General features: G+C 40.2%; 1 protein-coding gene across 2 annotated transcripts in view; it reads right to left on the bottom strand.

Annotated features, from left to right (window-relative positions):
* adgra3 (adhesion G protein-coupled receptor A3) overlaps positions 1–13,060 on the bottom strand; it is a 127,374-nt gene that overhangs the window by 72,057 nt on the left and 42,257 nt on the right. For both annotated transcript variants that reach the window (XM_072252959.1, XM_072252960.1), the window contains exon 2: positions 10,138–10,209. In XM_072252959.1, the coding sequence (XP_072109060.1) occupies positions 10,138–10,209 (72 nt within the window). The remainder of the gene's footprint in view (positions 1–10,137; positions 10,210–13,060) is intronic.

Raw genomic sequence — 13,060 nt, 5'->3', positions numbered from 1 at the left:
AAGGCGGCCAAACAGAACAAACTGGAGGAGAGGCTGTACTCGCTGCTATCGCAAGATCGAAGAAGATGGAGGTGCATAACCGCCAACCCCAGATTCGGTTCAGCACCCACTAACTCACTGACTGATTCAATATTGTAAAAAAAAATGAAAACCTTCAAAGGGAGTGAATATTTTTTACATGTACTTACTCCTCAGGTTTTAATTGATCTAATACAGGTTGTCTGTATTTTTATTCCAGCTCATTGACCAACCCAGAATGGAATAAAATTAATAATTTTGTGTGGACTTATGTGTTCATGATCTACTACACAAACTACTTCCAAGTTCTATAGTCAGTATCATCGTTATAACATTGGCATCTACCCAGCCCTGGGGAAGTTTGTCGTCCTTACAAAAAGCAAGATAAATTCAATTTAACAAACAACAGCAAAATAAAGCTGTCATTGAGCAGCATTTAATCACCAATAATCAACCGAAGCTTGATTTTCATCAGCACCACTCCATTACGGCCTTACACCTCCATTACACCTCAATATGGCCTTGGACCAAAACATGAACCAAGAATTCCTGAGGTGAGCTGACTAGGGCTTCCATTGACATCAAGACAGTATTTGACCAAGGATTAAGGAACCCAGGTAAAATGGAAATCAACACGCATCAAGGGGAAAACAATTCAATGATTTGTCCTGCAAAAGAAAGGAACTATGGCTGTTAAGGTGATCCCAGCCCCAGGACATCACTGAAAAAGTTGCTTGGAACCAGGTAGTTGTACCTATCATCTTCAGCTCTTCACCAATGACTCTTCATCAAATCAGAATTGGAAGTGTTTGTTAATGATTGTTCAACTTTTTAAAATGAAGTCGTCCATGTTGTAAACAACTTTCAATTTTGGGATGTGGCGGCAAGTAACATCAATGCCAGACACAGTGATCACCACGGAGAGAGAGTCCATCTGTGATATTTAATGTCCTGACCATGGTAGACTGCTCCCCCACCCTAAGAATCATTAACATCAAGAGTCCAAGGCCCACCACAGAACACAACACCAACAGGAACAGCTACACAAATACTGCAGCTGCAAGAGGAGGTCAGAAGCTAAGCACCTTGCAATCTCAAAAAAATTCACCAGTATTTTCCATTTGTCTGGATTACTGCAGATCCAAAATATTCAATACCTTCCTAGACAATAACAGAAAATCCTGGAAGCGTTGAGCAAACAAGCAGTGTTAACTAGGAGAGAGAAGGAGTCAACATTTTAAGTCACAGACTTTTAAAAATCAGAACTAGAAAAGACGATAAGTATGTTTAAGTTGTGGTGAGGGGGGGGAGAGTGAGATTGTGGCGAGGACAGATCACATGAGTAAAGACTAAACCTGACAACTTAATTGCTTTAAAAAAAAAACGGCAGTTAGAGACTGAAACGAAACCTCAAACTGGCTGTAACAGGAAAGTACAGCTACATTTGTGGACAGAATCACTCACAGAGCATTGATTTCAAACTCTCAGACACTGAACGTCAACTCTCAGAACCAAACAAGTTATTGTCTTCCAGACCACAAACCTCATTTCCTTAGGAAACCTTCCCTCCACATCCTCCAGCCTCAAACACATAATCCTGCACAGCCCATTTCTACCGACAAGATTCACAATGAGGACCATCCTGCCAAACAGATTTGACTCACTCTTGCCTCACAGAATTCAAGTCTAATCCTGATCCTACAAGTACTTCCTTCCCTTGTCCAATCCCTGCCTGCTTAAATATAGACACATGCAACAAATGCAGGCAAGTGTAAGGTCTTGCACATTAAGAGGACAAACCTGGGTAGAACTTACATGGTGAATGGTAGGGCACTGAGGAGTGTGGTAGAGGGATCTGGGAATACAGATCCATAATTCCTTGGAAGTGATAACACAGGTAGAAAGGGTGGTAAAGAGAGCCTTTGTCACGTTGGCCTTCATAAATCGAAGTACGAGTATAAGAGTTGGGATGCTATTTTGAAGTTGTATGAGATGTTGATGAGGTCTAATTTGGAATACAAGGTGTAGAGTGCATAGGATTGAAAGAACGAAGAGAAAATTTACAAGGATGTTGCAGGGACTCGAGGATCTGAGTAAAAGAGAAAGATTGACAAAGAACATAAAACAGCACAACACAGGAACAGGCCCTTAGTAATCAAATGGCCAATTAAGCTAATCCCTTCTGCCTACCTTTCCACTGCCCTCACATTCATGTGCCTCTCTAACGATATGTATCTGCCTCCACCATCACCCAGGAAGCACTTTCCAGGCAAACACTACTCTATGTAAAAATAAACACTTGCCCCTCGTATCTCCTTTGAAATCAACCCCTCTAATCTTGAATGCATACCCTCTGGTATTAGACACTTCAACCCTTAGAAAATGATACTGGCTGTCTACTCCTCTATGCCTCGAATTAGTAAGACACAACTTGCCCTGCACAAAGTCAAGCTGGCTTTCCCTAATTTGGCCATGGTTTTCCAAGCGCTCATAAATCCTATCCCAAAGAAAACTCTCCAGTAACTTCCCTACCACTGACATGAGACTCACTGGACTATAGATTCCAGGATTATCCTTAGTTCTCTTCTTGAATGATGGAACAACATCAGCTACCCACCAGTGCTCTGTAACATCACCGGTGGCTAGAGAGGGCACAAAGATATTAGTCAAGGCCCCAGCAATCTGTTCTCTTACCATTCATTAAAGGCTACGTCCACACTACGCCGGATAATTTTGAAAACGAAGCTTTTTCTCTTCGTTTTGACCCTCCGTCCACACCAAAGCGGCGTTTTCATCCCCCGAAAACAGAGATTTGCAGAAATGGTCTCCAGAGTGAATAAGTCTGAAAACGCCTAATATCTGTTGTAGTGTGTACAGGATAAACGGAGAGATTTAAAAACGCTGTCATGACAACACAGCAACAATGCTTTTTCTACTTCTGCTTCGTACTACACAAGCACTGCCGGACGGCTGTTATAACCCGCAGTCGGTATGAACGGCGTGAGAGTTAAATTGTAAAGTGAGCTTGTTTGACTATTTAAAAACGCTGCCATGACGTGCCGGAACAGATGGCCGCAGTGCGGCATTTCGTTGTTTTCTTGAACGCAACCCCCCACATAACCTAACAATTTCAGAACAGACGGCAATGAGACTGAAGCCAGAAGAGTTAGAAATGTACTCACCAAGTACTTTGACCCATAGCTTACTGAATAAATAAGTATACTCACTTTGCCGTATTTTCTGTCCTTGCTTGTATGAAGGTGGTTTACCTATTTATGCAAGTACTTCTCTGACAATATATGTGTAACAGCCTAATGTAACATTGTATAGAAATACAAGATAACACTGATGCAGACATGTTGTATACATTTAACAAGATGCTTTATTAATTCAGCAGAGTTAGTCAGTTTCTCAATGTTCGTCGTCAGCCGGGTCATACTGTCCGTGAACTCCCTGTCGGTTGCCTCCATACGCTCCAGTATTTGTTTTTTTTAGTTTTATGTCCCCCTGCGCGAGAGCCAAGAGCAATTCCTTTGAAATTTTTCTACTCTGTAACTGGACAAACACGCACTAAGTATACAGTTTCCTCTTCGCTTGTTTTCTGTGTCCTGCGCGTGCCCAGTAGAGGAGATTCGCCCAAATATCCCTGTTAGTGTGGACAGATATATTTTGAAAAACGCTTAGTGTGTACGCCTGTCGTTTTTACTCGAAACCGGCGTTTTCAAAATTATCCGGCGTAGCGTGGACGTAGCCAAAGGCTCAACACTACCTTTCTTTACCTCAGAAAGCTCCAGCATTATCAATACGCTCAGCACTAATCACCCTATCCTTCACATGCTTTTCCTTAGTAATACTGATGCAAGTTATTTATTAAGGACCTCACCCATTTCCTCCACATCCAAGAAAATGTTCCCTCTCTTTATCTGAGTGGTGCTATCCTCTCCCTTATTATCCTCTTGCTCTTGATATCTGTATAGAATGCCTTGAGATTCTCTTTAATCCTACTTATCAAGGATTTTCACAGACCCTCCTGGCTCTTCTAACTCCCTTTTGAGTTCTTTTCCGGCTTCTTTACAATCCTCAAGGTCCCTGCTTGATTCTAGCTTCCAAAGCTTTACATGCTTTTCCTTTTCTGGCTTGACTAAATTCATCACCTCTCTCGACACCCAAGGGTCTCTTACCTTGCCATCCTTGCCCTTTCTCCTGACTGGAACATACCTGTCCTGTAGGCTGTGCAGTTGATCTTTAAGCACCCTCCACATGTCAAATGTGGACAGCCAAAAATAACTGTTCCCAATTAACTCTCTCTAGTTCCTGCTTAATGCTCTCCTAATTTGCCCCGCTCCAATTTAATACTCTCCCGCAAGGTCGATACTTATCCTGATGAACAGCGATCTTAAAACTTACGGAATTTGGTCACTGTTCCCAATCTGCTCCCCAAACGAAAAGCTGATCACCTGGCCAGGCTCATTATCCAACACCAGGTCCAGTACATCCCCTCATCTTGTTGGATTATCTGCATTTTGATTTCAGAAACACTCCGTGATGAACCTAACAAATTTTGCCTCATTTAAACCTCTTGCACTCAAGGTCCCAGTTTTTATTTGGGAAGTTGATGTCCCCCATGACAACAACACTACTGTTTTCATAACTTTCTTTAGTCTGTCTGATTATCTGTTCTTCAGTGTCCTGGTGGCTACTGGGGGATCCATAGCATAATTGCATCAGAGTAATTGCACCCTTCCTATTTTTGAGTTCTACTCATATGAACTCAGTGGACGAGCCCTCTACTATGCGCCCTCTGAGCACAGCTGTGAGATTGTCCCTGTTGAGCAGTGCAACACCCCCAGCTCTCCCCATCTTTTCTAAAACATCAAAACCCTGGGACATAAAGCATCCATTCCTGCCCCTCTCTCAACCAAGTCTCTGAAATGGCCACATCATAGTTTCATGTACTGATCAAAGCTCTGAAGTTCATCAACTTTATTGTACTCCCAGCATTAAAATGCACACACTTCAAACTATTCATCCCATGGTATCTATTACTTTGCTCCTCCTGTTTTTACTAGCTCTGAATCTACCTTCCTCTCCACCCTCTCACTTTCTGACCTGGTGTTCTGGTTCCAATCTCCCTGCCAAACTATCTTAAGCCCTTCAAGATAGCACTGGCGAACCTCCCGGCCAAGATATTGGTTCCCTTCAATTTAGATGCAAACCATCATGGTTGAATGGGTTATGACTTTATTTCTTGAAGTGTAGGAGAATGAGGGGAGATTTGACAGAAGTATACAAATTATGAGGATGAAAGGGTAAATGCAAGCAGGCTTTTTTCTCTGAGATTGGGTGAGATTAGAAGTAGAGGTTATGGGTTTAGGGTGAAACGTTTAAGGGGAACATCGGGGGAAACTTCATTAAGAGGATGGTGAGAGTCTGGAATGAGTTGCCAGTGTAAATGGTGAATGTGGCTTCAATTTCAACATTTAAGAAAAAAATTGGAGAAGTACATGGATGTGAGGGATATGGAGGGCTATGGTCCAGGTGCAGGTTGATGGGACTAGTCTGAATAATAGAATAATTTGGCATGCACTCGAGGACCAAAGGGCTCGTTTCTATGCTGTAATGCTTTACAACTCTACATGCATTAAAGTATGCAATACAATTATATTTTTAAAAAATCAGGTACTGAATTTGGAGATGTTCTTCATCTTTCAGACACATGGAGCTCTTGCTATTGGTAATGCGGAGAATGACTGCAAAATGAAATTGCAATATTCTATGACATTACTTTTTTCAATCTTTGTGGTGTAATACAGCACTCCAACCATTCCCCACATTACTAATAGGAAGAATTTTTTTATGTCTTAAGAGTTCACATCATTAAATTTCTTAATTTATTTTTAATTCATTTGGTTTGAAATTTTTAAATTGCAACAGTATTTCCAAAATAAAAACAAAAATGCTGAGGGTAGACAGTAGCATTAGAGATTAAAAGATTTAACATTTTAGTTCAATAAGCTCTTTATCCACCTTCATAACCATTTCCTCAATTTACAGTACTACTGTAAACTGTACTGTTCACAGTTCTCACTCTTCATGTATCCAAAGCCAGCCCTACAACAGTAACTACATTGAAATTTATCAATAATTGTCAATAATTTCCAACATTTCACACTTAGTAATTGAAAAAGTCAAATGCAAGAACTCAAGGAGGTGAACTTCAGTGGAGATTCTCTGACTTTGTTGTTTTATCCTCAGAAGGAAATGACAAAGATCTGAAGTTAATGCTGGTCGCCCACCAAATCTACAGCTGACAATCTGGGGTAGCCCTTTCCTAGGATCCAACTCTACCATGCTTGCTTCAACTGCTTGACCTTTTATCCTTTCATAATGTTCCTCATAAAACAAAAAAAGTGAAGTATTTTTCCCCCAGTCAATTCAGAGTATTCTGGTGAAACAAAATACTCAAAGTTATAGCCAACACATGACGGATCAGTGAGCGGCAAATAAAGCAATTTGTTGCAGATCACATAGCTGAGACATTAAGAGATTGCTAATAGTTTGTCAATTTGCCAACTATAGTATTTAATTAGCTTGCGTATCCATTTCCACCATGTCTAGAATAAACTGCATTCATTAAACCTATGCACTAACCACAGTGCACTATTTAACCAACCAAGCTTAATGTTACGATGTTTCTGCAATTTTTCTAGATTGAGTCAGTCATTGAGAAACTGAGCATTCACTTTGACCAAACAAATGTGGTTTGCATTTACTTCTTCACCACAACTGTACTAAACCTATGTAAAAATCCATCTGCGCTAATTGTATATTATTGGGGATTAAAACAAATTATATGCTTCAGTATTCACTACGGAAAAGGATTTCGGCAATCATAGGGATGACTTTCAGCAGACTGAAAAGCTGGAGCACATAGACTTTAAGATAAGAGGATGTGCTGGAGCTTTTGCTAAGCATCAAGTTGGATAAGTCTCTGGGACTGGATGGGAAGTACCCCACGCTACTGTGGGAGGCGAGGGAGGAGATTGCTGAGACTCTGGCAATGATCTTTGCATCATCAATGGAGACAGGAGAGGTTCTGAAGGATTGGAGGGTTGCAGATGTTGTTCCCTTATTCAAGGAAGGGAGTAGAGATAGTCCAGGAAATTACATACCAATGAGTCTTACTTCAATGATTGGATTGTTTCCATCAATTTACCAGAGAGGCAGGACTTATGAACATTTGGAGAGGCATAATATGATTAGGAATAGTCAGCATGGCTTTGTCAAAGGCAAGTCATGCCTTACGAGTCTAATTGAATTTTTTGAGGATGTGACTAAACACATTGACGAAGGTACAGCAGTAGGTATAATGTACATGGATTTCAGCAAGGCATTTGATAAGATACCCCATGCAAGGCTTAATGAGAAAGTAAGGAGGCATGGGATCCAAAGAGACCTTGCTTTGTGGATCCAGAACTGCCTTGCTCATAGAAGGCAAAGAGTAGCTGTACATGGGTCATATTCTGCATGGAGGCCGGTGACCAGTGGTGTGCCTCAGGAATCTGTTCTGGGACCCCTTCTCTTCATGATTTTTATAAGTGACCTGGATGAGGAAGTGGAGCAATGGGTTAGTAAATTTGCTGATGAAACAAAGGTTGGGGGTGTTGTGGATAGTGTGGAGGGCTGTCAGAGGTTACAGCGGGACATCGATAGGATGCAAAACTGAGCTGAGAAGCGACAGTTGGAGTTTAACCCAGATAAGTGTGAGGTGGTTCATCTTGGCAGGTCAAATATAATGGCAGAATATAGTATTAATGGTAACACTCTTGGCAGTGTGGAGGATCAGAGGGATCAATGGTCCCAGTCCATAGGACACTCAATACTGCTGCGTAGGTTGACTCTGGGGTTAAGAAGGCATATGGTGCAATGGCCTTCATCAACCGTGGGATTGAGTTATAGTTAAACAGCTATATAGGACGCTGGTCAGACCCCACTTGAAGTACTGTGCTCAGTTCTGGTCACCTCACTACAGGAAGGATGTGGAAACTTTAGAAAGGGTGCAGAGGAGATTTACAAGGATGTTGTCTGGATTGGGGAGCATGCCTTATGAGAATAGGTTGAGTGAACTCGGCCTTTTCTCCTTGCAGCAACGGAGGATGCGAGGTGACCTGATAGAGGTGTACAAGATGATGAGAGGCATTGATCATGTGGATAGACAGAGGCGAGAAGCGAAGAAGCAATTCTCATTAATTTATATGGGAAAAATTTTTCAGCGTTCCCAGACCCAGAAAATAACTTACCAAATTATACCAAATAACACATAAAACCAAAAATAACAAACATATAGTGAAAGCAGGAATGATATGATAAATACACAGCTTATATAAAGTAGAAATAATATATGTACAGTGTAGTCAGAAAGATGAAGGCAAAACTGATGTGTGGGGGAAAAAGATCGGCACGTACGCGCATGCGCACACAGGTGCCCGCGCAAAGCTTCATGGTCATGGTAGTCTTTCCTGGGATAAAGTGTCCCAGGATTTGACTGCTACTGTTGTCCCATATTTGGGAGTGAGAAAGTTGGCAACCCTAACTGTAAAAGACACGTTGAGGTGAGTTTAACCCTACTTGAACAGCACCCCCCCCCCCACCCCAGTCGGCCAGTCAGAAAAATAGAGGGCTATGGGTAACCCTAGATAATTTCTAAAGAACATACATGTTCGGCACAGCACTGTGGGCCGAATGGCCTGTATTGTGCTGTAGGTTTTCTGTATTCCTACAAACGTATATGCCACATTTAGAATCACCTGAAAGCTCTCCCACCACCGTCACTTAAGGCTGATAACTTCATAAGTATCACTTTCCATTTCTTGCATATATTAATTGAAAATACAGTTCAAAGTAAGAATTTTTAAAGGGAATCTGGCAGGCAAAATAAAAATTTAATATGCTAGTGATTATAATAATACTGTGGAAATGTCGATTTTTCTCAGCTTTGACAATGCGTGTTTCATGAACCTGTCACTACACCTCAAAACAGTGAATAACATTACACAAATGATTCTCATCATTTCACCGCCTACTCACGACTGAACCAAAAGGTGAAAAAGGAGACCAAACATGGCAATGAAATCTGGGGTTCTTTGAAGAGCAGAAGACTTGGAAAGAAAACTTTAAAGGATGAGACATCAAAAAACTAAACAAGTACAGTTGAGTTAGTTACAAATTTGATGGCGTGAATAGACAACTTGGTGGAAGGAGGTGGAAAAGCATGTTTGTTGAGGATGAGGATGCTGACAACCAAAAGACACATTTCAAGGCACAGGTGATGTTCTGTTGTCTATAACTAAAGTCACAGCTGGAAAGCCTTGCTCACAATTACCAGCTGTCAAGTCTTTTACTTAAAAGAAAACAAACCTTCTTGAATAATTTCTCACACCTGCTTTTGTTTGTTTTAAATTGGCAAGTGATATTCCCAAAACAGAAGCATTGTACCAAATAAAGTCTAATGACAAAGGATCTGGTGCTTTCCCAGCATATATTAATAAACTCTTCTCCCTGATGAAGATGGCAGTTTGTCATTGAAACGTTGGTTATAATTGATACCTGTATCCGAGAAACTTTTAAAGCGTAATAAGTTCAATTGATTGTAGTAATCCTACTTTGCTAATTCCAGGTGGCTGCAATGCTAATCGACAATGCTGTATACCACTTGATATTTTGCTATCTGTTACACCAGCAATTTTGAAAGTTACTCTACACTAAATCGTTCAAGTATTTTTAGATGCAAATTCATTTCATGCCAAGTACAAAATAACTTCATTCAAATTTGTCTTTGCAGCTTGGAGTTCCTAAAAAAGGAGTATTTTTTTTTAGAAAGCAAATTTAGTTTCAGAAACCATTGTGAAATGACAATTCACATGCCTATCTGAGAGTACGCGCAGTTTTTGTTCCCCCAGCCCCACCACACCTTGGGTGTCTGACACTTTTTGAAAAAAAACAGGTTCCTTTGGGTTTCTTTGTTTTGTGGCTGCCTTTAACAAATCTCAAGGTTGTATAATGCTTTGATAACAAATGTACTTTGAACTTTGAATACATGTTTTAAAGATTACTACTTACAATCTCTCCAGATATCTTTGTCCAGCAAATGAGTTATTCTTCAACTCAGTTAATTTGTTGTTGCTGAGGATCCTGTCAAAAACAAAACCAAAATTAAAGCACTCTGCAAGAATAACCACAAATGGTTTTTACATATTATTGTGGATTTCAGTGATAACCCAGAGTTAAAAATCTTGCTATATCTAATGTATTGCCTGTCCAACCTAACCTTATTTCCTGTGCTACATTTTATTCACTCACACTTGGTAGTAATGTATAATGGAAATCATTCTCTATAGCGGTAATACCGCACTATTAATTGCTGGCTTCCTGACAGCAATGGCATTGTTCCAATTTTCTGATGCTATCATGCTGCAATGCAATCAGACAGAGCCCACTGCAATTTTCAACCTTATTTGTATTCAGACAAGGCAGCAATACAGTTGCAGTATCTAATTTTTCCCCCATCAATACATTTTCTCCAAAGTAGATTACAATTAGATTAAATATGCTGCAATTAAGATATATATTAGTACTACAAAAAAGTTTCTATCCTGTTCTCTGATCTGATTTTGCCCAACTTCAAACACCATCACTTGTGCACTGCTCTTAGATGCCCATTTATTCTCCTAGCACAGTCTTAGTAATTTATATTCTGCCTAGTCGTTCGGTAAATTATAGCCCTGGTATTGCTTCTACTACTACCATAACTACGTTCCAAAAAGAACCAAAGTAGGATCTCTGCATTCATATCTGTATCCTGCTCAGATTCCCAGAAACTCACTCCACGTGGATTTGTTATCCTACACGACTCATTATTACTACAGCCCTGCCGATATTATATTCACTATTGTCTCAAAAAAGGCCAGCACCACCTTTGTAGATCTGCTGATCAGCTCTCCATTTTTGGTTATTTTCCATCAATATTAATCCATGTGGTAAAGGCTGGCCAGCAATAATGCAAGGTATTCAAGATTTGGATACACTGACTTTGAAGATGCACCACTATGTTTCTGATTCAAGATGGAGCCGATGGTACTCTAAGCACTTCTTGTCCTTTCTCTACTTGGTAGACATTGTGCTGTGGGAGGTGCCAGTCAAGAACTATTGGCTAGCTGCTGAAGTGCATCAAAAGAAAACATGCATTGCTGATGAGGGAAGTAAATATTTAAAATGGTATGCTTCATACCAATCAAATGTCATGGCTGTAGCTCCATTCTTGAGGGTTTCTGAAGTTGAACTCAGCCAAGCAAGTGGAGAATATCTCATTAGACTGCTGAAATATCTCATAGATTTGTGGAAAAATTTCTGGGACGGGAATGGAATTATTCACCACAGAATATCCATTCTGACTGCTCTCATCGCCACAATATTTATAAGATCGGTCCAGTTAGGCAGCTGGTACCAAAGGTCGGTACTAATCTATAACAGTGGTGCTGAACTTCAAAAGAGAGCTAGATTGATTCTCTAGATGGAAGGAGTCATTCATGCCACAGAACTGCTAGATAATTGTATCTGCTACTTAAAGTCAAGCCTTGACTTTGAATATTTCTGTAATTCGAACCAGACTGTTTAATTCTCTGAAGAAATGGGATTGGAACACAAGTATTGTGGAACATTGCTACTTTTGACCTATGCTTTCCATGCTCCTTTTACACTTTCACATCCATCATACAACCTCAAGTCTGGCAGCTTTAATTTTGTTGCTCATGCTACACTGAGCATTATGATTGAAGGATATGGATTACCTTGAGATTACAGACCATGTCGGTAGACAACTTTGTGGTGCTAGTGATACAGGGCACCTTATGCCCTGTATTGAACCACTGCATCTATTCTCCATCAATCCTACTTCATGGGATCTGCAATTAATTGCAGACTCATCCCCTTCTGGCCATTTTCCAATGCACTTCCACCTATGGCAAGCCCATCCAGTCAACAGGACAGGACATAGCTAAGGATGATGATACAGAAATCTCTAGGGCATTCCCTGAATGGCAAGATTCTGAGTAGAATTCTGACCATGTTTGTTTTATTAGCCTGTAGAGCAGCTCTCCCAATTATAATGCTACTCTCAATGCTACCAATGATTGTGTGTTTCAAGTGTCAAGTACTTGTGCTGTAACTAAAGTTACATAGCAAGCTTTCATTCATGTTCCACGTGATCTAAGAAGAAATCTTTATTTTTGGGGCAAGAGAATCATTCAATATAATGGCTACGGTGGAGTGAATTGTTAGAGTAGTTCTCTGATAGCAAACAGTAGTCAAATAGCACTTACAACATTTGGATTAATAACATGACAAAACAGTACCAATATTTGTTCTCTCTGACATTCCTTCTGTATCAAGTATCTAAAGAGCAAGGAGAAAATTGTAGAAAACCATTTCTTGTTCTTGGGCTAGAAAAGGAGGAAAATCTAAAACTGGCAAGAAAACTGAATCAGGCCTGCCGAAGGATTTCGGCCCAAAACATCAACTGTACTCTTTTCCTAGATGCTGCTGGTCGGCTGAGTCCCTCTAGCATTTTGTGTGTGTTGCATGGCAAGAAAATTGATTAGTGAATCTGCTGTCATTTTCAAATATAAATATGTTATCCATCAATAGGACAAAGACAAAAACATTGGAGATTTTTGATGCAAAGAATGATGAAGCCCTCAATGATTTCAAAGGGTTTATGGAGGCAGAGAAGGAAAAGTTTCCTATAATGTTAACTAATGTATTCATGCAATGTTCACTATCTGAATTAATACACTGAGTCGCATATTTTAAATTCAGACTGAGTACCTAATCCAGTAAACAATACAAAAGATTGCAAAAGTGATAATGGTCTAAAACAACAGCTCTCAACAATGAAAACAAAGAAGTACTGGGAACTTAAGATAGGCACAGTCAAGTACAGCAGAACAGTACTCTTTTCTCAGTTTTATTGTGCTATTCAACTATT

The sequence above is a fragment of the Mobula birostris genome, chromosome 3 (assembly GCF_030028105.1).
Source record: "Mobula birostris isolate sMobBir1 chromosome 3, sMobBir1.hap1, whole genome shotgun sequence".
Classification (NCBI taxonomy): Eukaryota; Metazoa; Chordata; class Chondrichthyes; order Myliobatiformes; family Myliobatidae; genus Mobula; species Mobula birostris.
This window is presented reverse-complemented; position numbering and strand designations above follow the sequence as displayed.